The 26,098-nt window shown below is 38.4% G+C and overlaps 1 protein-coding gene across 4 annotated transcripts in view; it reads left to right on the top strand.

Moving 5' to 3' along the window:
- OPHN1 (oligophrenin 1) overlaps window positions 1-26,098 on the top strand; it is a 634,131-nt gene that overhangs the window by 433,053 nt on the left and 174,980 nt on the right. For all 4 annotated transcript variants that reach the window (XM_057495710.1, XM_057495709.1, XM_057495712.1 and 1 more), the window contains one exon: window positions 4,017-4,337. In XM_057495710.1, coding sequence (XP_057351693.1) covers window positions 4,017-4,337 — 321 coding nt within the window. The remainder of the gene's footprint in view (window positions 1-4,016; window positions 4,338-26,098) is intronic.

Here is a 26,098-nt window from a genome sequence, read left to right as displayed (position 1 = left end):
TTAACCAAAGAGTTAAAGACCTGTACACTAAAATTAGAGGACATTGATGAAAAATATTGAAGACACAAATGAAAAAATATTCCATGTTCACATATTGGAAGAATTGATATTGTTAAAATGCCCATACTATCTAAAGCTATCTATAGATTCAGTTCTATGTATTCAAATTTTTAAGATTCCACATAATAAATGAGATCATGCAATCTCTTTCTTTATGTGTGACTTATTTCACTTACTATAATGTCTTCCATGTTGTTGCAAATGGCAGGATATCCTTTTTTAAGGCTGATAATGTACATATATATCACATTTTCATCATCCATTCATCTATCAATAGACACTTAGATTGTCTCTGTGTCTTGTTATCTTTTTAATTCTAGCCATCCTTAAGTGAGTGTGAATCCATACTCATTTAATCCTCACCACTTCACATGTAATGTAGGTATGAGATCCATTTTATAGTGAAGGACATTGGAGCCTCAGAGAGGATGAGAAGTTTGCCCAATTCACACAGCCACTAAATGACAGAGCAGCAATTTGCATTCATTTTATTCTGGAGCTCATTTGTCTATTATAATATTTCAATTCCCATAACCTTTCTGAACACTATACTGAGAAGGAGCCAGTCTTTCTACTCACCACTGTTATTTACCAGTAGCATTTCATTATCTTATCCCGAACTTGTAATTACCCTTGTATAGTGTATTTCAGTGAGTCCTTCCCCCTTCATCATGGACTCCATATCTAAGCCCTGTCTGCTCCACCCCCTTATCTTTTGAATCTGTCTCTGTTTGCTGCTGCTAATCCAATATAGATCCTTATTACCAGCAGTCCCCCATCTGGCCCTATACCTCAAGTCTTCCTAGTCCAGTCTACATTTTATAGTGAACATAAAAGAGATATTCTAAAAAAACATGATAATGCTGCTTCCTGCCAAAAAATGTCAGTCCTCTCTGGCTCAATGATGAAGTTCATATTCCTGTAGATGGCATTCATGGCCTTCATGATATAGCTCCAACCCATCTTAGCAACCTTATCTCCAGCTATCTGCATTTTTCATCTAAAATTGGTTTCTATGCTCAAGCCACATTAAACTTATTTTTTATTTTATGTATTCTTAGACAAACCATGATCTTTCACTCTTCCAAGTCCTTTTATTTCTGAAATTCCGTTTCTTCTTTGTTCCATAAAGGCCTGTCTCAAATGTTACCTCTTTTACAAGATCTTCTCCAGCCCCTCCAGACAGAATGTACCCTGTCTTCATCATAGCACTTATTTTCATGATTCTACTCTTGGTAATTTATCTAGTTCTCCTGCTGGACTAGTGTATAACCTCTCACAGCTTCTCACCACCACTTAGCCACATATAGAAGAGTGGCCTCCATTTGGCTACCTGCCTATTTGTAAGGACTTCCTGTTTGGTACTGATTCATTTCTAGTTCTATGCAGTTTCTAAAGTTGGTCTGTCTGTTTTCCTGTGGAAATGAATAGCTGATTAAAGAAAAGGGATGAAACTGAACCCTTATTTCCTGACAGAAGCAATCAACTCTCTCTTCAGAAAGAGTGTGAACTCTGGAAATAGACTTCTAGCTTTGAAGACTGGCTTTGTCACATTAGTTTTGTACACTGAGCCTCTCAGTGCCTTGGATTCCTTGTATATAAGATAATACTAATAAGAGTTTACTACTTTATAGTTTTAAAGATTATGTGAGATAATCCATGTAAAGCACTTAAAACAGGGTCTGGCACAGAGTGTTCAAATAATGGTATCTGTTATAACTATCATTATCACTGTCATTTTGATTATCATCACTATTTTATCATTTTTATTCAGCACATCCCAAAGCCTGGAAATATTTTTCCTGGCAGAAGAGCCTAGTTCCAAAGTCCCCATTGCTGCTGTCATTTCATCTTCTATTTCTTCAAGCCAGGAAAATGTCCTTTCCCATGTGTAAGATAGTGGCCTCTCTGAGACTGTTTGTGGATCATCCTTAGGAGATTGGATCTCTTATACTATATTAAGGTGGCAATGATACTGTTATGGCCTGTAGAGTGCAGCCAACCCCTGTTGTCTTCCACAAAGGAGAGCATGCATGGAATTTCCTACGGTCTCCACCAAAAGAAGAAAATATTCAGATAGAAACATGTAACCAAGATGTATGTTGGGAATAAAGCATGTGGAAGAAGAAAATAATATCACTGTTCATTGTTTTGAGAGGGTAAATGTGCTTGAGTTTACTCCTAAGTGCTAAAGATTTAAATTTAAATATGGCCTCTGTCACATGGTATGTCCTGTAAGCATGTGATCTAGTTATATGACACTCTTGTGCTTATATTTCTACTATTATTTGTTAGCCATTGGTAATTTTTTGTTTGACTATTCTAGTCTGGTGGTAATTGTGCTACAGTTAATGAAAGCAAGGTCATATATCTATCCTGGGACAAGAATAGGGGAACTTTAGAGGAATTTGTCTTAGTCCTGACCCCTGTGGTGGTAAGGAGAAGAAAACTCTGGGGAAAAAAAAGTCTATTCAGCAAGGCAGCCCTTCCTTCCCACATGGAAACTCTTGCCTCATTGCATACTTGAAGCATAACATTATAGATAATAACTAACAATTATTGAGTGTTTATTATATACCAGGCACTGAAATAAATATACTATCTCATGTAGTCCTTACCAAAACCACACGAGGCAGGTTTTATTATTATTCCCACTTTACTGAAGAGAAAGTTTGAAGTACAGAGAGATTATGAACTTGCCCAAGGCCCCACAGTTGGTTAAGAAGCAGAACTGAGATTCATACCTGACTACCTGGCTCCAGAGCCTGCATTTCTTCTAACATTTTACTATGAAGAGTTTCAAACTTAAACTGAAGTTGAAAAAAAAGTAAAACATACTAGTCATATACATAATCACCCAACTTTAGCATTTGCTACCACACACCCAATCTTGTTTCATCTATACCCATACCCACTCCCCCAACCAAGACATCATATAATTTCATCCATAAATATTTCAGTATATATCTCTAAAACATAAGGACTGTCTTTCTAACCAAAATTACAATACCATCATCATACTTAAAGCAAACAGAAAAAATCCCGGGAATTCCTGAAGATTACTATCTAGACAGTGTCCAAAGTCTCCTGTTACTTCATTTTTTAAAAATAAAATCAGGATCCAAATAAGATCCATGTATTACAATTGTTTGACATGTCTCTCAGGTTTCATTTAGCTGACCAGAACCTTTGTTCTTAACCACAAACTCTGATCTAGGTTTTCTATTACTAAGGAAGTGAGTTTCTTTATAGCAAGAGTTCTCAATCAGGGGTTCATTAACAGCTTCAGGGAGCTCCATGAATCTCTTAAAATTAATTTCAAGATTTTGCATGTATTTGAGTAGGTTAATTTGTTGGGGGAGAGGATCCCTAGCTTTCATTAAAGTCTCAAAGCTTTAAGTAAGACTCAGAGCAATTGAAAAGCATATACTATTGTCACAGGAAATTGTAAACTACAAAAGTTAGGGGAAGAACATAAAGTGTCTAGTTGGGGGCTGCTTTTTGAGGGTGGAGAAAGAAGTTAAATTCTGTTAAGTTTATCAACTTGAAATTTAAGAGATCTTTACAAATTACTTTTAAGAGAAAATCAAATAGTTAAATATTAACTGATATCACTATATAAAAAGAATAGGATATATAATTGATTGGGGACTCAAGTCCTTTTGGAATTACGTATCTCTTTGAATAAAGCATCTTGGTGTATTATGGTTCTACAGAATGGTGGTGGTGAAAGTCATACTCACATCTTGAAGTGAATTCCCTATACAGTGGGAACTGTGACACCACATAAATTGGGGTAGATAGAGACTGATTTTGTCTGATATTGTTGATTTTTTCCACAATTATAGCTCCTTAGAAAATGTGTACAATTTTTCAGTATTATGCATGCAAGTCTAAAAATGAAAAGGTGATCAAGGTTATCATTAATATTCCCTTTTTGCACAAACTATTCCTAGATGAAATCCAATATCACATGCCCAATGGCACTATCATCAGCAGTATAGAACCCCACAAGCAGCTACAATACCCCAAACTACCAATTCAAAGGAGTGCAGAAGCTGATCCTGGGAGGAAGTCCCCAAGCAGGCCTGTTTCAGATGGCAAGTTGGAGTCATGCCCTGAGGTGGATGTGGGGAAATTGGTTTCCAGGCTTCAGGATGGAGGGACCAAGACCATACCAAGGGCCACCAATGGACCTGTGCCAGGCTCTGGGCCCACTAAGGCTCCTTTCCACATAAAGAGACCAGCTCCTCGGCCCCTGGCTCACCACAAGGAGGGTAAGTGCCTGGGAATGCCTTGGGAACCAGAATTGAACCCAACTACTTTGCACCCTGAGCTCTAGCTGAGGTTGGAGGTAGAAATAGTAATCTGTCCTAGTTTACTGCCACTAATGTTGAGATGGTGTACAGAACATAGAAATCATTCACAATAATCACTGAAACGTAAACTCCATGAGGGCAGGATTTTTTGCCTGTTTTCTTTACTTCTATATCCTAAGTGCTTAGAACAATGCTTGACTCTCACATAGTAGGCAGTCATTATTTGTAGAATAAATTAATAATAATATTATTTATACTATTGCCACTGTTATCATTTATTAAACATTTGCTATATGCCTGGCACTGTATGAGGTACTGATGTATTATTTCTCCTTTTTAATTTTTTTTATTGAAGTATTGTTGATACACAATATTATATTGGTTTCAAGTAAACAACACAGTGATTCAACAGTTATGCACATTATTAAATCTTCACCCCAACTAGTGCAGTTACTATCTGTAAACATAGAAAGATGTTACAGAACCACTGACTATATTTTTCCATGCTGTACTTCCATCCCTGTGAACAACTTATATTATGATTGAGATTTTGTGTCTCTTTATTCCATTCACCCATTTCACCCAACCACCCCAACCCCTCTCCCATGATAACCACCAGTCACTTCTCAGTGTCTGTAAGTCTACTACTGTTTTGTCCATTTTGTTTTGTTTTTAGATTCCACATATAAGAGAAATCATATAGTATTTGTCTTTCACAACCTAGCTTATTTCACGTAGCATAATACCCTCTAGGTCCATCCATGTTGTTGCGAATGGCAGGATTTCTTCCTTTTTATGGCTGAATAATATTCTACTATGTGTATGTATCACATCTTTATCTGTTCATCTACTGATGGGTACTTTGATTACTTCCATATCTTGGCTATTGTAAATAATGTGTGATAAACATAGGGGTGCACAAAGTTTTTCGAGTCAGAGATTTTGTTTTCTTTGAGTAAATTACTAGAAGTAGAATTACTGGGTCAAATGCTTTTCCTGTTTTCAGTTTTTTGAGAACCTCCATAATGCTTTCCACAGTGGCTCCAGAAGTTTTCATTCCCACCAGCAACATAGGAGGGTTTCTTTTCTCCACATTCTTGTCGATGCTTGTTGTTACCTTTTGGCTAGTGGTCATTCTGACTGGTATGAAGTGATGTGTCATTGTACTTTTGATTTGCATTTCCCTGATGAATAGCAATGTTGAACATCTTTTCATGTGCCTGTTGGCCATCTGTGTGTCTCTGGAAAATTTTTATTCAGGTCCTCCACCCATTTTTTAAAATTGGGTTATTTGTTTTTTGGTCTTTAGTCATATGAGTTCTTTATATATTTTGGATGTTAACCCCTTATTGGATAAATCATTTATGAATATATTCTACCACACTGGAGGTTGCCTATTTGCTTAGTTGATGGTGTCCTTTGCTGTACAGAAGCTTTTTAGTTTGATGTAGTCACACTTAATCATTTTTACTATTGTTTACCTTGCCCAGGGAGATGTGTCCAGAAATAAATTGCTCATGCTTATATTCAAGAAATTTTTACTTATGTTTTCTTCTAAGAGTTTTATGGTTTCATGTCTTCCATTTACATCTTTGATCCATTTTGAGTTTACTTTTGTATATGGAGTCAGAAAGTGATGAAGTTTCATTCTCTTGGATGTAGCTGTCCAGTTTTCCCAACATCATTTATTGAAGACAATGTCTTTTCCCCACTGTATCTTCATGGCTTCTTTATCACATATTAATTGACCATATATATGTGGGCTTATTTCTGGGCTCTCTATTCTGTTCCATTGATCTATGGGTCTGTGCTTGTGCCACTACCATTCTGTTTTGATTACTTTTGCTGTGTAGTATAGCTTGAAATCAGGAAGTGTGATACCCCCAGCCTTGTCCTTCTTTCTCTAGATTGCTTTGGCTATTCAGGGTCTTTTGTAGTTCCATATGAATTTTAGGATTATTTGCTCTAGTTCATTCAAAAATGTCATTGGTATTTTGATAGGGATTGCATTGAATCTGTAAATTGTTTTTGACAGCATGGCCTTTTGACAGGATTCTTCCTATCCATGAGCATGGGGTATTTTTCCATTTACTTGTGTCTTCTTCAGTTTCTTTCATCAGTACTCATAGTTTTCAGAGTACAGGTCTTTTACCTCCTTAGTTAGGTTTAATCCTAGGTATTTTATTCTTTCTGATGAAATTGTAATGGAGTCACTTTCCTGATTTCACTTTCTGCCCATTCATTGTTAGCATATAAGAATGCAACAGATTTCTGAATATTGTTTTTGTATTCTGCAACTTTGCTGCATCTGGTTATTAATTCTAATTATTTTTGGTTGACTCTTTAGGGTTTTCTTTTTTTAAGTTTGTGATAATTTTTTACAGCAGCACAAGAAATTAATACAGTAGTCAATTCAATAGTAGAATTAGCGTTGTCACTAACAGAAATCAGAGATATTTTCATATCAGACTTTAGTCATTACAAGTATCTCAAAATATTGTTTACAATTAACTTCAAATTTTGAGTACTAAAGATTGATCTCTAGATCTTGATATTAACCATATTAATAAAAGAATACATATATAACTATCAAATTGTTAAAATAGTATGATAATTGTGTTCAATCTAATTAGTTTCTTTGTGATCCTCTGTGCTGTCTTTTTTTTTCATTATTAAGGTATCATTGATATACCTTATCTTATGCTCAGGTTTCACATGAGCAACACTGTGGTTACTACATTCCCCCTATTATCAAGTCCCCACAACATACCCCATTATAGTCACTGTCCATCAGCATAGTAAGATGCTATAGAATCACTACTAGTCTTCTCTGTGCTATACTTCCTTCCCCATGGCCCTCTGTATTATCTGTGCTAATCATAATGCCCCTTAATCCCCTTCTCCCTCCCTTCCCACCCACCCTCCCCAGTCCCTTACACTTTGGTAACTGTTAGTCCATTCTTGGGATCTGTGAGTCTGCTGCTGTTTTGTTCCTTCAGTTTTTGCTTTGTTATCATACTCCACATATGAGTGAAATCATTTGGTACTTGTCTTTCTCTGCCTGGCTTATTTCACTGAGCATAATATCCTCTAGCTCCATCCATGTTGTTGCAAATGGTAGGAATTGTTATCTTCTTATGGCTGAATAATATTCCATTGTGTATATGAACCACATCTTCTTTATTCATTTGTCTATTGATAAACGCTTAGGTTGCTTCCATATCTTGGCTATTGGAAATAGTACTGTGATAAACATAGGGGTACATATGTCTTTTTGAATCTGGAATCCTGTTTTCGTAGGGAAAATTCCTAGGAGTGGAATTCCTGAGTCAAATGGTATTCCTATTTTTAGTTTTTTGAGGAAACTCCATATTGCATTCGATAATGGTTGAACTAATTTACATTCCCAGAAGGCTGTAAGAGGGTTACCCTTTCTCCACAACCTCACCAGTCCTTGTTGTTGTTTTTTGTTTGGATGTTGACCATTCTAACTGGTGAGAGATGATATCTCATTGTGGTTTTAATTTTCATTTCTCTGATGATTAGCGATGTGGAGCATCTTTTCATGTGCCTGTTGGCCATCTGAATTTCTTCTTTGTAGAAGTGTCTGTTCAGATCCTACACCCATTTTTAATTGGGTTATTTGCTTTTTGGTTGTATGAGCAGTTTCCATACTTTGCATGTCAACCCCTTATCGGATATGTCATTTATTCTCCCACAGTGTAGGATGCCTTCTTGTTCCACTGATGGTGTCCTTTGCTGTACAGAAGCTTTTTAGTTTGATGTAGTCCCACTTGTTGTTCATTTTTGCTTTTGTTTCCCTTGCCTGGGGAGATGTGTTCATGAAGAAGTTGCTCATGTTTATGTCCAAAGCATTTTTGCCTAAGTTTTTTTCTAATAGTTTTATGGTTTCATGACTTACATTCAGGTCTTTGATCCATTTTGAATTTACTTTTGTTTATGGGCTTAGACAGTGATCCAGTTTCATTCTCTTACATGTAGCTGTCCAGTTTTGCCAGCACCATCTGTTGAAGAGACTGTCATTTCCCCATTGTAAGTCCATGGCTCTTTATCATATATTAATTGACCATATATGTGTGGGTTTATATCTGGACTCTCTAGTCTGTTCCATTGGTCTATGGGTCTGTTCTTATGCCAGTATCAAATTGTCTTGATTACTTTGGCTTTGTAGTAGAGCTTGAAGTTGGAGAGTGTAGTACCCCCACTTTATTCTTCCTTCTCAGGATTGCTTTGGTTATTTGGGGTCTTTTGTGGTACTCTGAATTTTAGAACTATTTGTTCCAGTTCACTGAAGAATGATGTTAGTATTTTGATAGAGGTTGCATTAAATTTGTAGATTGCTTTGGGCAGGATGGCCATTTTGACAATATTAATTCTTTCAACCTGAGAGCATGGGGTGAATTTACATTTATCAGTGTCCTCTTTAATTTCTCTCAAGATTGTCTTGTAGTTTTCAGGGTATAGGTCTTTCACTTCCTTGGTTAGGTTTACTCCTAGGTATTTTATTCTTTTTGATGCAATTGTGAATGAAATTGTTTTCCTGATTTCTCTTTCTGCTAGTTCATCATTAGTGTATAGGAATGCCACACATTTCTGTGTATTAATTTTGTATCCTGTAACTTTGCAGAATTCAGATATTAGTTATAGTAGTTTTGGAGTGAATTCTTTTGGTTTTTTTATGTACGATATCAAATATCTGCAAACATTGACAGTTTAACCTCTTCCTTACCAACACAATTACTTCTGGGTGCTGTCTGATTGCTGTGGCTAGGACCTCCAGTACTATGGTGAATAAAAATTGTGAAAGTATGCTTCCTTGTCTGTTCCCTATCTTAAATGAAAAGCTTTCAGCTTCTCACTATTAAGTATAATGTTCCCTGTGGGTTTGTCATATATAGCCTTTATTATGTTGAGGTACTTGCCCTCTCTACCCATGTTGTTGAGAGTTTTTATCCTGAATGGTTGTTGAATTTTGTCAAATGCTTTTTCAGCACCTATGGAGATGATCATGTGGTTTTTATCCTTCTTTTTGTTGATGTGGTGGATGATGTTGATGGATTTTTTAATGTTGTACCATCCTTGCATCTCTGGAATAAATCCTACTTGATCATGATGGATGATCTTTTTGATGTATTTTTGAATTCGGTCTGCTAATATTTTGTTGAGTATTTTTGCATCTATGTTCAGGGATATTAGTTTGTAGTTTTCTTTTTTTGTCGTGTCTTTGCCTGATTTTGGTATTAGAGTGATGCTTGTGTCGTAGAATGAGTTAGGGAGTGTTCCATCCTCTTCTACTTTTTGTAAAACTTTAAGGAGGGTTGGTATTAGGTCTTCACTGAATGTTTGATAAAATTCAGCAGTGAAACCATTTGGTCCAGGAGTTTTGTTCTTAGGTAGTTTTTCATTACCGATTCAATTTCGTTGCTGGTAATTGGTCTGCTCAGATTTTCTGTTTCTTCCTGGTTCACCTTAGAAGGTTGTAATTTTCTAGAAAGTTGTGCATTTCTTCTAGGTTATCCACTTCGTTAGCATATAATTTTTCATAGTATTCTCTAATTATTCTTTATACTTCTGTGGTGTCTGTAGTGATTTTTCCTTTCTCATTTTTGATTCTGTTTATGTGTGTTAGACTCTTCTTTTCTTGATAAGTCTGGCTAGAGTTTTATCTATTTTGTTTATTTTCTCAAAGAATCAGCTCCTGCTTTCATTGATTCTTTCTATTGTTTTTTCTTCTCGATTTTATTTATTTGTGCTCTAATCTTTATTATGTCCCTCCTTCTACTGACTTTGTGCCTCATTTGTTCTTCCTTTTCTAGTTTCGTTAAATGTGAGTTTAGACTGTTCATTTGAGATTGTTCTTCTTTCTTGAGGTAGGCCCATATTGCAGTATACTTCCCTCATAGTACGGCCTTTGCTGAGTCCCACAGATTTTGTGCTGTTGAATTATTATTGTCATTAGTCTCCGTATATTGCTTGACCTCTGTTTTTATTTGGCCATTGATCCATTGATTATTTAGGAGCATGATATTAGGCCTCCATTTGTTTGTGGGCTTTTTAGTTTTCTTTGTGTAATTTATTTCTAGTTCCATATCTCTGTGATCAGAGAAGCTGGTTGGTACAATCTCAGTCTTTTTGAAGTTACTGAGTCTCTTTTTGTGGCCTAGTATATGATCTGTTCTTGAAAATGTTCCATGTGCACTTGAGAAGAATGTGTATCCTGTTGCTTTTGGATGTAGTGTTCTGTAGATATCTGTTATGTCCATCTGTTCTAATACATTGTTCAGTGCCTCTGACTCCTTACATATTTTCTGTCTGGTTCATCTGTTCTTTGGAGTGAGTGGTGTGTTGAAGTGTCCTAAACTGAATGCATTGCATTCTATTTCCCCCTTTAATTCTCTTAGTATTTGTTTTGCATATGTAGGTGATCCTATGTTGGGGGCATAGATATTTATAATAGTTATATCCTCTTTTTATACTGACCCGTTTATCATTATGTAATGTGGTTCTTTGTCTCCTGTTACTTTCTTTGTTTTGAAGTCTATTTTGTCTGATACAAGTACCGCACCTCCTGCTTTTTTCTCCCTATTAGTTGTGTGAAATATCTTATTCCATCCCTTCACTTTCAGCTTGTGTATGTCTTTGGATTTGAAGTGAGTCTCTTGTAGGCAGCATATAGATGGGTCTTGTATTTTTATCTATTCTGTGACTCTATGTCTTTTGATTGGTGCATTCAGACCATTTACATTTAAGGTGATTATTCATAGGTATGTACATATTGCCATTGCAGGCTTTTGATTCGTGGTTACCAAATGTACAAGGGTAATTCCCTTACTATCTAACAGTCTAATTTAACTCACTGAGTATGCTATTGCAAACACAACCTAAAGGTTCTTTTCTTTCCTCCTTTTTCTTCCTCCTCCATTCTTTATATATTAGGTAACATATTCTGTACTCTTTGTCTATCCCTTGATTGACTTTGGGTGTAGTTGATTCGATTTTGCATATGCTTAGTAATTAATTTTTCTCTTTTCTTTGCTGTGGTTTTATTTCCCCTGGTGACAGCTATTTAGCCTTAGGAATACTTCTGGCTATAGCTGTCCTTCCAAAATGAACTATAGAGGTGGTTTGTGGGAGGTAAATTCTTTCAGCTTTTGCTTATCTCGAAATTGTTTAATCCCTCCTTCAAATTTAAATGATAGTCTTGCCAGTAGAGTATTCTTGATTCAAGGCCCTTCTTTTTTATTGCTTTAAATATATCATGCCAGTCCCTTCTGGCCTGTAAAATTTCTGATGAGAAGTCTGATGATAGCCTGATGGGTTTTCCTTTGTATGTAATCTTTTTTCTCTCTCTAGCTGCTTTTAAAAGTCTCTCTTTATCCTTGATCTTTGCCATTTTAATTATCATATGTCTTGGTGTTGTTTTCCTTGGGTCCTTTATGTTGGGAGATCTTGCACCTCCAAGGCTTGAGGGACTATCTCCTTCCCCAGATTGGGGAAGTTTTCAGCAATTACCTCCTCAAAGACACTTTCTATCCCTTTTTCTTTCTCTTCTTCCTCTGGTACCCCTTTAATGTGAATATTGTTCCATTTGGATTGTTCACACAGTTCTCTCAATATTCTTTCATTCTTAAAGATCCTTTTTTCTCTCTGTGCCTCATCTTCTTTGTATTCATCTTCTCTAATTTCTATTCCATTTACCGTCTCTTCTACTACATCTAATCTGCTTTTAAATCCCTCCATTGTATGTTTCATTTCAGATATAGAATTTCTTAATGATTGAATCTCCATCCTAAATTCACCCTGATTTCTTGAATATTTTTCTCTACCTCCATGAGCATGTTTATGATTTTTATTTTGAACTCTCTTTCAGGAATATTGATGAATTCAGTTTAATTTGGCCCTTTTTCTGATGTTTGTGAGATGTTTGTTTGAACCATGTTCCTTTGGCATTTCATATTTGTGTGTGGCACCCTCTAGTGCCCAGAAGCTCTGGTCTCTGGAGCTGCTCAGTCCCTGCAGTGATGTTGGGCATTGCAGGAGAGTGGCGCTGGTGCATGGGGGGAAGAAAGAGCTGTTTCCTGCTTCCTGGTTGCAGTGCTTGTCTCTACCATCAGAACCAGTGGGCTGAGAACACAGGTATAAGCCTCTGTGCTTTGCATCTGTAGCAGTTGTAGGCAGGGCTTCCCTCCATATGGCCTGATGCCAGAGCAGGGACTGCTAGTTTGCGAGCCAGTGGCGGCAGGCCAGGAGGAATGTGCAACAGGATTCATATCACAGTGGGATGCCTTGGAGCTGAGTAACCAGCCAGGGTGATGGAGTACCTGAAGCTCCTGAAAGTTCCCAATCTCCTGGGCAGAGCACGCCTAGACAAGCTTGTCTACCTATCCCTTCTCCTGTACAGCAAGCTCCGTGCAAACCCCCCTCTTCTGCAGCCCTCCTGCTCCTAGGAAGCCTCTCAGACTACCCACCTTTCCTTTGTCCCAGAGCAGCTGGATGTGGATCTCTGTTCTCCACAAATGGCTGGAATCTCAGTCTCTCCAAGTATTCCACCTGTTTTAGCTTTCCAACTGCACTAATCTCATGAGCACCATGCAATGCTGGTTTGTGCTCCCAAAGCAGGTCTCCAGGGCTGGGTGTTCAGCAGTCCTAGGCGTCCACCCCCTCCCTGTTCCATTTCCCTTCTTCCCACCAGTGAGCTGGGGTGGGGGAAAAGGCTTGGGTCCCGCTGAATCAAGACTTTGGTATATTTCCCTGTTTTGTGAGGTCTGCTCTGTTTTCCAGGTGTTTGCAGTCTGGTGCAGCCTTCTTTCCTGTTTCTCTTTTAGAATTAGCTGTATTAACTGTATTTTCATATTATATGTGGTTTTGGGAGGAGTTCTCTTTCTCACCTCTCACACCACCATCTTGAATCGAATCCCTCAATGGTTATATAATTTTAAGTTCTTAGGGTAACAAGCCAAGTAAAGCACAATTGTTCTTCAGGTAAAGCACAGTTCTTCCATTTTTGCTTGTTAGAAGCATTTTATCACATGGAATTTTGCATATAACAGCTTCAGTGTGGGCTTATGGCATTGTTTCAGAGCACAGTTCAATAAAAGGTGGGGATCCAATAAAATTTCCTTTAAATACCTGACTGAGTTCTCTGGCATAACCCACTGATGTAGCTATATGATTTCAGTTATGTTATTTAATCTTTTTGCACCTTGGTTTCCATATCTGTAAGGGGGAGAAACATCTCACCCCGCAGAATTATTTTTAGAATTAAAAGAAATAACAAATAAAATATCTGGCATGTAATCAATATTCAAAATATGTTATTGAATAATCCCTTTTGCCCTTCCGCTCCCTGAGAATTGCCTCTTCTGGGCAGTAGCCAATTAAGACCAGACTTCTGTATACATATCTGCTTCAATTTATAAGTCATATATTGACCTTCACATCAGTCTGGTATAGTTGAGTAACTCAACTTTTATTCATCACAGTAAAATTTGTTTTGCCTACAGCTAGCTCTGAAGTCATCCAGATCCTAACAGCTCAACAACCACAATATCTTAGCCCTCTCTATCAGTTCCACCTTTACCATCTTCTGCTGCAAAGTTAAATCCCAGTGGCGTTGCCCTCTTCCTTTTCCTCCACAGTTCTACCCCAGGCTGCTTGCAGCAGCTTCTCTAATAGTTTCACTTAATGTAAGTACTGATCTGACTGTCTGGTGTCAGCCAGACTTTCTAAATCTGGGCCACAACATTGCCTGGCTTTGTTTTCTGCTATATATCAGTTAGCAATAGCTACTGATGCAGCTTTTATCCAAACTTCATGCCTCCAGCCTTGGCTACAGAAAGCAAAACCAAGGTAGTAGTTCTGGCCTTGGTGGAAAATTAGCCAAACCTCTGCCATAGCTGCCTCTTTGAAACTTCCTACTCCCACCTCCCCTCCTCTCACTCCCTCCCTTCCTCCTCATTTTGGCTACCACACAGTGGTAGATTCTGGTCCTCAGAACAGGTAGCAATTAAACAAAGCTGAAAATGGCTCTGACCCTGAGATATAACTGATAGTTTTTAGCCCCTGGTGCTGGCCAGCAGCCTAAATGTCAGTGTCAGAGGAAAGGAATTGTCACCGCAGCTGACCCACTGAGCAACCTTGCAATTGTCACTCCATTTCACCTTTGTTGTTCAGAGCTTTGTCTGCCATCCTGAGAGTCAATGCACAGACAATTTTTTTCGTGATCCAAATGTGCCACTGTCCTTACCCCCATCTTCACCCCCTCGCATTGATCTGATATTTGAGTGGACTTGGTATTTTCCACATTTTTTCTTAGCAATTAAAAATAACAAAAGCAAGTGCATGTTGAATTGTTTTCTTCTATGGCAGTCAGCTTTACACAAAATCAATATTGTTTGCTGATATAATTTTTTCAAAATCACACATTTCTGTTCCAGATATGGAATTGGATACTTTCTTTTCTGTTGCATCTAATCGCTGTGATATGGCTGTGAGATAGGTTTTATTCTCCCTGCTTCACAGGTGGGGAAACTGAGGCCTAGAGAAGTGAAGCAAGTTGCCAGAATCACCCAGGGTGTAAGATGTGGATATCAGGCTTGAACCTAGGCTTCATGGGTATAACATTCTCATTTCTTAACTGGCTTTAGCTGTCTTATTCTTTCTGTTTTCTAAGAAGCATTCTTAGAAATGGTTATGATCATTGACTTTTAGGGAGCAAAATTATTCAAGCCCAATTTCCTGCCTTCCTTTAATGTTACTTTCTTTTACCTGGTCTGGCTCTAGAAAGGGCATTCATGTAGCTTTTGTAAAGGGACTTAAGACTTTCCTTTGGGAAATGGAAGAGAAGGACATCTACTTATATGCATTTGTTCTTTTATTCAAGCATAGTGCTATGCAGTAGGGGAGACAAAGATGAAAGACCATGGTCTCTACCCTCCAAAGATTCATGGTGAGGCTGATATGTAAGCAGCCAGTCCTAGTCCAGTGTGTTCCTTGTTCTAATGGGGGTGAGAATAAATTCTCATAGGAGTACGGGGTGATCAGCAGTACCCTATACCTGAGATGCTGAAATAAAAGTGGGGAATACAGGGGCAGAGCCAAGATGGCGGTGTGAGTAGCACAGCGGAAATCTCCTCCCAAAACCACATATATTTTTGAAAATACAACAAAGAAAACTCTTCCTAAAAGAGAGACCAGAAGACACAGGACAACAGCCAGACCACATCCACACCTGAGAGAAAACAGCGCCTTGCGAAGGGGGTAAGATACAAGCCCCAGCCCGGCGGGACCTGAGCGCCCCACACCCCAGCTCCTGGCGGGAGGAGAGGAGTCAAAGCGGGGAGGGAGAGGGAGCCCAGGACTGCTGAATACCCAGCCCCAGCCCCGCACGAGAGCGCAGACACAGTGCATGCATGAGGTGCTGGAAACTAGGGAAAAAGGACAGTAAGACCTGTGAGCGGGTCCCTGCAGACATTGCACCTGGGATAAAGAAAAGCGAGTGCTCTTTAAAGGGACAGGGACCTCACAGCCGGACAGAAGCGTCCTGGGACAACTAGTCCAGCAGCAGGGAATCTGGGGATCTCTGGGCACACTAACCCCCTGGGCAGCAGGGAGCACGGAGGCCCCTCACGGAGATAAATAGCCTCCCGGCCGTTCCCCCAACAACGCGGCTCCACCATTTTGGAGCAGCAGCCCAAGGCAGGCAACACCCACAGCAACAGCGGAGATAAACTCCATAGCAGCCGGGCAAGAATCAGAAGCCTATCTGTGCGCAGCTGCCCAGCACAAGCCACTAGAGGTCGCTGTTCTCCCAGGAGAGGAAGGCCACAAACCAACAAGAAGGGAAGCTCTTCCAGCCGTCACTTGTCCCAGCTCTGCAAACTATCTCTATCGCCATGAAAAGGCAAAATTACAGGCAGACCAAGATCACAGAGACAACACCAAAGAAGGAGACTGACCTAACCAGTCTTCCTGCAAAAGAATTCAAAATAAAAATAATAAACATGCTGACGGAGATGCCGAGAAATATACAAGAGATAAGGGATGAAGTCCAGAGGCAGATTACAGATGCCAGGAAGGAGATTACAGAAGTGAAAGAAACCCTGGAAGGATTTATAAGCAGAATGGATAAGATGAAAGAGGCCATTGATGGAATAGAAACCAGAGAACAGGAATGCATAGAAGCTGACATAGAGAGAGATCAAAGGATCTCCAGGAATGAAACAATATTAAGAGAACTGTGTGACCAATCCAAAAGGAACAATATCCGTATTATAGGGGTACCAGAAGAAGAAGAGAAAAAGGGATAGAAAGTGTCTTTGAAGAAATAATTGCTGAAAACTTCCCCAAACTGGGGGAGGAAATAATCGAACAGACCACGGAAATACACAGAACTCCCAACAGAAAGGACCCAGGGAGGACAACACCAAGACACATAATAATTAAAATGGCAAAGATCAAGGACAAGGAAAGAGTTTTAAAGGCAGCTAGAGAGAAAAAGGTCACCTATAAAGGAGAACCCATCAGGCTATCATCAGACTTCTCGACAGAAACCTTACAGGACAGAAGAGAATGGCATGATATATTTAATGCAATGAAACGAAGGGCCTTGAACCAAGGATACTGTATCCAGCACGATTATCATTTAAATATGAAGGAGGGATTAAACAATTGCCAGACAAGCAAAAGTTGAGGGATTTGCTTCCCACAAACCACCTCTACAGGGTATTTTAGAGGGACTGTTGTAGACGGGAGCACTCCTAAGACTAAACAGATGTCACCAGAGAAAATAAAATCACAGCAAGGAAAGCAGACCAACCAAATACTAACTAAAGGCAAAAAATAAAACCAACAACCCACTAAAAGCAGCTAAAGGAAACATGAAAGAGCACAGAATAAAACAAACAACATATAAAGAATGGAGGAGGAGGAATAAGAAGGGAGAGAAGAAAAGAATCTCCAGACAGTATACATAACAGCTCAATAAGTGAGCTAAGTTAGGCAGTAAGATACTAAAGAAGCAAACCTTGAACCTTTGGTAACAACGAATCTAAAGCCTGCAATGGCAATGAGTATATATCTTTCAATAGTCACCCTAAATGTAAATGGACTGAATGCATCAATCAAAAGACACAGAGTAACAGAATGGATAAAAAAGCAAGACCCATCTATATGCTGCTTACAAGAAACTCACCTCAAACCCAAAGACATGCACAGACCAAAAGTCAAGGGATGGAAAAACATATTTCAGGCAAACAACAGAGAGAAGAAAGCAGGGGTTGCAGTACTAGTATCAGACAAAATAGACTTCAAAACAAAGAAAGTAATAAGAGATAAAGAAGTACATTACATAATGATAAAGGGCTCAGTCCAACAAGAGGATATAACCATTCTAAATATATATACACCCAACACAGGAGCACCAGCATATGTGAAACAAATACTAACAGAACTAAAAGAGGAAATAGAATGCAATGCATTCATTATAGGAGACTTCAACACACCACTCACCCCAAGGTATAGATCCACCGGGCAGAAAATCAGTAAGGACACGGAGGCACTGAACAACACACTAGAACAGATGGACCTAATAGACATCTATAGAATTCTACATCCAAAAGAAACAGGATACACATTTTTCTCAAGTGCACACGGAACATTCTCCAGAATAGACCATATACTACCTCAAAAAAAGAGCCTCAATAAATTCCAAAAGATTGAAATTCTACCAGCCAACTTTACAGACCACAAAGGTATAAAACCAGAAACAAATTCTATAAAGAAAACAAAAAGGCTCACAAACACATGGAGGCTTAACAATATGCTCCTAAATAATCAATGGATCAATGAACAAATTAAAATAGAGATCAAGGAATATATGGAAACACATGACAACAACAACACAAAGCCCCAACTTCTGTGGGATGCAGCAAAAGCAGTCTTAAGAGGAAAGTATATAGCGAGCCAGGCACACTTGAAGAAGGAAGAACAATCCCAAATGAATAGTCTAACATCACAATTATCAAAACTGGAAAAAGAAGAACAAATGAGGCCTAAAGTCAGCAGAAGGAGGGACATAATAAAGATTAGAGAAAAAATAAACAAAATTGAGAAGAATAAAACAATAGCAAAAATCAATGAAACCAAGAGCTGGTTCTTTGAGAAAATAAACAAAATAGATAAGCCTCTAGCCAAGCTTATTAAGAGAAAAAGAGAATCAACCACACATCAAGAGAATCAGAAATGAGAATGGAAAAATCACAACAGACTCCACAGAAATACAAAGAATTATTAAAGACTACTATGAAAACCTATATGCTAACGAGCTGGAAAACCTAGAAGAAATGGACAACTTCCTAGAAAAATACAACCTTCCAAGACTGGCCAAGGAAGAAACACAAAAGTTAAACAAACCAATTATGAGCAAAGAAATTGAAACGGTAATCAAAAAACTACCCAAGAACAAAACCCCCAGGCCAGACAGATTTACCTCGGAATTTTATCGGACATACAGAGAAGACATAATACCCATTCGCCTTAAAGTTTTCCAAAAAATAGAAGAGGAGGGAATACTCCCAAACTCATTCTATGAAGCCAACATCACCGTAATACCAAAACCAGGCAAAGACCCCACCAAAACAGAAAATTACAGACCAATATCCCTGATGAATGTAGATGCTAAAATACTCAATAAAACATTAGCAAACCGAATTCAAAAATATATCAAAAGGATCATACACCATGACCAAGTGGGATTCATCCCAGGGATGCAAGGATGGTACAACATTTGAAAATCCATCAACATCATCCACCACATCAACAAAAAGAAGGACAAAAACCACATGATCATCTCCATAGATGCAGAAAAAGCATTTGACAAAATTCAACACCCATTCATTATAAAAACTCTCAGCAAAATGGGTATAGAAGGCAAGTACCTCTACATAATAAAGGACATATATGATAAACCCACAGCCAACATCATACTGAACAGCGAGAAGCTGAAAGCTTTTCCTCAGAGATTGGGAACAAGACAGGGATGCCTACTCTCCTCACTGTTATTTAACATAGTACTGGAGGTCCTAGTCACGGCAATCAGACAAAACAAAGAAATACAAGGAATCCAGATTGGTAAAGAAGAAGTTAAACTGTCACTATTTGCAGATGACATGATATTGTACATAAAAAACCTTAAAGACTCCACTCCAAAACTACTAGAACTGATATCGGAATAGAGCAACGTTGCAGGATACAAAATTAACACACAGAAATCTGTGGCTTTCCTATACACTAACAATGAACCAATAGAAAGAGAAATCAGGAAAACAACTCCATTCACAATTGCATCAAAAAACATAAAATACCTAGGAATAAACCTAACCAAAGAAGTGAAAGACCTTTACCCTGAAAACTACAAGACACTCTTAAGAGAAATTAAAGGGGACTCTAACAAATGGAAACTCATCCCATGCTCTTGGCTAGGAAGAATTAATATCATCATAATGGCCATCCTGCCCAAAGCAATATACATATTTGATGCAATCCCTTACAAATTACCAGCAACATTCTTCAAAGAACTGGAACAAATAGTTCAAAAATTCATATGGAAACACCAAAGACCCAGAATAGCCAAAGCAATCCTGAGAAGGAAGAATAAAGTGGGGGGGATCTCACTCCCCAACTTCAAGCTCTACTACAAAGCCATAGTAATCAAGACAATTTGGTACTGGCACAAGAACAGAGCCACAGACCAGTGGAACAGATTAGAGACTCCAGACATTAACCCAAACATATATGGTCAATTAATGTTTGATAATGGAGCCATGGACATACAATGGGAAATGACAGTCTATTCAACAGATGGTGCTGGCAAAACTAGACAGCTACATTTAAGATAATGAAACTGGACCACTGTCTAACCCCATACACAGAAGTAAGTTCGAAATGGATCAAAGACCTGAATGTAAGTCATGAAACCATAAAACTCTTAGAAAAATCATTGGCAAAAATCTCTTACACATAAATATGTGTGACCTCTTCTTGAACATATCTCCCTGGGCAAGGAAAACAAAATCAAAAATGAAAAGTGGGACTATATCAAGCTGTAAACCTTTTGTACAGCAAAGGACACCATCAATAGAACAAAAAGGTAACCTACAGTATGGGAGAATATATTCATAAATGACAGATCCGATAAAGGCTTGGCATCCAAAATATATAAAGAGCTCACACACCTCAACAAATGGAAAGCAAATAATCCAATTAAAAAATTGACAGAGGAGCTGAATAGACAGTTCTCTAATGAAGAAATCCAGTTGGCCAACAGGCACATGAAAAGATGCTCCACATCACTAATCATCAGAGAAATGCCATTCAAAACCACAATGAGATATCATCTCATACCAGTAAGGATCGCCATCATCGAAATGACAAACAATAACAAATGTTGACGAGGTTGTGGAGAAAGGGGAACCCTCCTACACTGCTGGTGGGAATGTAAACTAGTTCAACCATTGTGGAAAGAAGTATGGAGGTTCCTCAGAATTCTCAAAATGGAAATACCATTTGACCCAGGAATTCCACTCCTAGGAATTTACCCTAAGAATGCAGCACTCCAGTTTGTAAAAGACAGATGCACCCCAATGTTTGTCGCAGCACTATTTACAATAGTCAAGAAATGGAAGCAACCTAAGTGTCCATCAGTAGATGAATGGATAAAGAAGAGGTGGTACATATACAGAATGGAATATTATTCAGCCATAAGAAGAAAACTAATCCTACCATTTGCAACAACATGGATGGAGCTAGAGGGTATTATGGTCAGTGAAATAAGCCAAGCGGAGAAAGAGAAATACCAAATGATTTCACTCATCTGTGGAGTATGATAACAAAGGAAAAACTGAAGGAGAAAAACAGCAGCAGAATCACAGAACCCAAGAATGGACTAACAGTTACCAAAGGGAAAGGGACTGGGGAGGATGGGTGGGTAGGAAGGGATAAGGGGGGGGAGAAGAAAGGGGGTAGTATGATTACCATGCATAATGTTGGGGGTGGGAGAAAGGGGAGGGCTGTGCAACATAGAGAAAACAAGTAGTGATTCTACAACATTTTGCTATGCTGATGGACAGTGACTTTAATGGGGTTTGTGGAGGGCACTTGGTATAGGGGAGAGCCTAGTAAACTTAATATTCTTCATGTAATTATAGATTAATGATAAAAAAAAAAGAGAAAGAAAAGGGGGATTACTCCATGATAGGATAAAACTATTTGCAAATCAACGATTAATGCATGCTTTACATATCCTTAATTTTGATCTTTCAAAGGGTGTCAGATGATCAGCTATGGAAGTACATTTTTCTGATAATATTCCTTTCTCTGAAAAAAAAAAAAAGCAGTTCCTGTGTGGTGATCACCAATAGGTTCTTCACAGTGGTATAAAGGGCGTCTCAAAGTGTGGGCAAAGGCTTTGTTTGTGTTTATACAGAGGATCAAAGCCTAATTTGGCTACACAGAAAACGAATTAAGATACGATATGAAGAAGAACTTCCAACATCAACATCCTCTGGAAGAGTCATTCCAGAAGATGAACATCAAAAAAACTTTAACAAAGATCCTGGCACTGCTGCAGTTTCAGCTGCAGTCATCCCACCGGTTCCTGGACTTGCCATTGGAATGAAGAAGGAGATATCTAAGCTGGCCTGTGCATACAGTAAAACAACAAATTTGACTGGATCTATACTGTCGGAACTCAACCAAGAATTAGGAGAAGTGCAAGTTGCAGTGCTCCAGAATCGTGCGACTATAGACTATCTACTATTAAAAGAACACATGGGATGTGAACAGTTCCCAGGAATGTGTTGTTTTAATTTGTCTGATTTTTCTCAAACTATTCAAATTCAGTTAGACAATATCCATCATATCATTGCTACGTTTTCACAAATGCCTAGGGTACCTAACTGGTTTTCTTGGTTTCACTGGATATGGCTGGTAATTGTAGGTCTGCTTTTGTTATGTAGCTGTATTCCTATTATGTTAATGTATGTGCGCAATTTAATTAGTAGTTTAAAACCTATACATGTTTAAGTTACTCTACAAGAAGATATGTCAAAGAAATAATCAATCTTCCCATGTTTTCTTCCATCTGCTACTTCTATAGCTTTTCTTCTTCCTTCCTAATTACAACCCTTTAGTAGAATTAGTGCCTCATATCGAAAATTACCGAGTATTATAATTCTTCCAAGTGGTAAAGATACCTCAAGACAAATGCTGGGCATAGAAGCCACAGGGCATAAATCTGCAAAGAAGTAAAAAGCTAACATTTTCAAACAATATTGCTTCTCTCTCACTTACCAACTTTACATTTCCCTGTATGGCCCCGGAAGATGACTGGTTAGCCAGAGACGGGTAAGATTCCTCAAGGGAGGAACAACCTAAGACAGGCACAGTCGCAGGGGGGCCATCAGGAGAGAAATTGGGGACCAACAGAGGGGAGGCTTAGAACCTCACCCCCCCTGTTTTGAGAGAAATCTTCTGCTTCCGTGGATGTTTTGTTGCCCTTGTCTAGCTTGGATTAATACTTAGTCTATAGGCACAGACCTGATCATCTACATTTGCCCTCTTACAGCACTAAATTATGTTTTCTACCTTTATCTTGCATCTACCTACCACTTCAGCATTTTATTAAAAAATAATAATAATAATAAGTGAGAAATGTGGGATTCACATATAAATCAAGTATAAAAATCAAACGAATAATAAAAAAAAAAAGTGGGGAATACATTCACACTGGAACCCTGTGGTTTATGGGTTTAGGAGCCCTTCTTAGCTCTTTTCCTCTGTCTTAACTGGAGAGAGATGACTGTATGCTAGTGGCATGCTCTTGGGCTTTTAAGGCCTTGCTTAGCCACAGTGCCATCAGTTATCCACTGGAGTGACTGAAGTTATGAGTGCCATTTGCAACTGCTGTAAAAGTATTAGGAACAGACTTGCTTTTTCAGTAATGGGCTGTGTTGGCCATTTTCTTTTCTGAACCCAATATGTTTTAATAATTTACTGTGTTTGGTTTTCATGCTCTGCCTTTCCTTGGGCCTAATTCAAGATTCATCCACAATGGTAATTTGTGGCTAAGGGAGAAAAGAGGCTTTAAGATGATAGTGGAAGAGTTTCATAGAAAGAAAGAGGTAATTCTAAGAAGACTGAGGGAATCTATGAGAAAATAATTCTCAGAAGACAGGGAATCTATAAGAAGAAAAAAACCTCTCTTTACTCTTCTCTCAAGTTTAGTATAGGTGGATATAAGTTTGAAATGGGTAAAAAAGTTGCTTAAGATTGAAGACTAATGGCCATCTGATCCTAAGAAATCTAGAGTACTAATATTCTTGGTTATGGTCATTTGACAGAGAATGGGGAGGGAAACAGCAGGTTGAGCTGGAGAGGGAGATCAAATTTTAGTAACAGGTTGTAGACAAAGAAGATATAGCCTAAGTCCCTTTCCCTCCACAAAGCCTTCTGACCATTATGTCCCAGGAAACTCTCCATTGCCTCACTTCTTTTTGAATCCAAGTTTGTCACTCTAATGTAGATGCTGAGTTCCAGTATTCACACTTATTTCCCATGAGGATGAATTCATTCTTTAACTCAGTTTTAAGTCCTTGGAAGGTGAGGTCTGTGTCAGATCAGTTGTGTGCATTTCTTGTAAGAGCATAAGGCAGAGGACAGAAGCCCTCAGGAAACACCCAACATATTGAATGCCTTTCAGCTCAGATTTTAGAATAACCCAGAAATTTCGGTACAACATGTTTGTGTGTGTTCCACAGATGACACAACTGAGGACGTAAAAAAGGAAAGCCTTTTCCATTACCCTATTAATGGACTAAATAATGTTTTCCTTTACTCAACAAATATTTATTGAACACAAGTTTCATACAAAACAATTTACCTGGGCCTCTGGTGAATACAGACGTGACTCTCACCTGGATCTTGCTCTCAAGTTGCTTCCACTCTAACAGAGGAGTTAGAGTCACTGAAACAAAAAGCCCTGATTCAAAGTACAAGATGTTAGTGCCTTAAGAGTCAGAGAAAGGAACTTGGAGTATCTTAGGCTTCCTAGCAGATATGGCACTTAAGTTAAGTCTTGCTGGATGATGAAATTTGGGCATGTGGGAATAGGGTAAAGGGCATCTGGGAAAGAGATGATTAATTATAAGAAATGAATATGGAACAACAAATAATACTGTTTGTGTGGACTGTAGGATGTGTGAAAAGGAATGGTGGACAGATAGATAAAAAAGATCAGTTGAAGCCAAATGGAAGAGAGTAGTAAATTCCAGGTTTAAAATGTTTGAGTTTACTCTGCAGGCAATAAGTACTATTATTATGAATTTGAAATCTAAAATCTAAATCTACACCTAGACCTAGACCTCAATGTATCTATGAAGAGATTTTTTTCAAGGGGGTTAAGTAATGACAAGAACTGGCTTCTAGAGTACTCCAAAAGCTGACTCCAAAAGTCAGCAGGGAGAAATATAGGTCTATAGACTTATATCATGGACCCACTGTTCTGAAAAGCAAGTCCAAGTCCACATCGTATAGGTAGGGAAGTGATCCGATCAAGGTCACACAGCAAATTAGTTTTTTGCATTAAGACTGGAGTCTAGGTTCCTTGATTTCAAATTATGTTACTCCTTCATACCTGTCTCTTAAGTTTGACACTGTGGCTTTACTGTGTCAAACTAGAGGCAGGAGAGAACAACACTGGGGTCTTTCAACCCTTTTATGCTACTTCAAAGTTTGACTTGCAATGAATCATCAAGCTGGGACTACCATTAAAGAGCCTAAGAAAATACAAGGCTAAAAACGGATCTAGGAGTTTTCCAAGATCTTGGGTTGATATCCATTTGGATGTGGCTGTAACTTGGGGAGGAATGGCATACATATTGCAGGAGGTGTCATCTTGTTCTCTCAGTAAGGGAAGTGATAGCCCTGGGATAGATACATCTTCAGGTAGGAATGTTTTCTGGCCCTGACTGCAGCATGTGCTTCCTATCCAACACCCTCTACAGTAACCAGTAGAAATGGAATAGTATTGTCAGTTCTGATAATCTATGATCTGCAGTAAGCAGGTCCTATTCCAATTAAGACTAGGATCTCAGGGGATAGGGCCCAGGTACTGTATGATTTTAATGCTTCCAATGTGTAGCCAGGGTTGAAAGCCACTGGTACTTGGGACTACCTGAGCTTCAGAAGTCAGATAGGCCTGAATCTATTGCCAATTCACTATAAGGTTATTTCTCATCTTTGCATTTCTGTTTCCTCAACTGTGGAACAGGGATAAAACTTTCTACCTTGCAGGGTTATGGCCAACACTACATGAGACTATATACATAAAATACTGAATACAGTATTACAGTACCTGAAATAGAGAAGTTATTCAATAGAAACGTAGCTAAAATTTTTACCAGTTGTTTCATTACCATTTTTATCATTTATAATTCATATTACTAATAATAACAAGACAGCAAATACTGGGAAGAACAGTGGATACAGAAAGAGGAGACATGGTTTTCAATCCTCATTCTACCACATACCTAACTATTTGCTTGCAGGTGAGTCAGTTCGCCTTTCTGAGTCTCAGTTTCCTTCTGTATGAAATGGAGACAGTAAGACCGATCTATTCTTCCCTCCCAAGGTTATTGTGAAAC

This window comes from Manis pentadactyla, chromosome X (genome assembly GCF_030020395.1).
Source record: "Manis pentadactyla isolate mManPen7 chromosome X, mManPen7.hap1, whole genome shotgun sequence".
NCBI lineage: Eukaryota > Metazoa > Chordata > Mammalia > Pholidota > Manidae > Manis > Manis pentadactyla.
The sequence above is the reverse complement of the archived record's forward strand: the minus strand, read 5'-3'. Positions and strand labels throughout refer to the sequence as shown.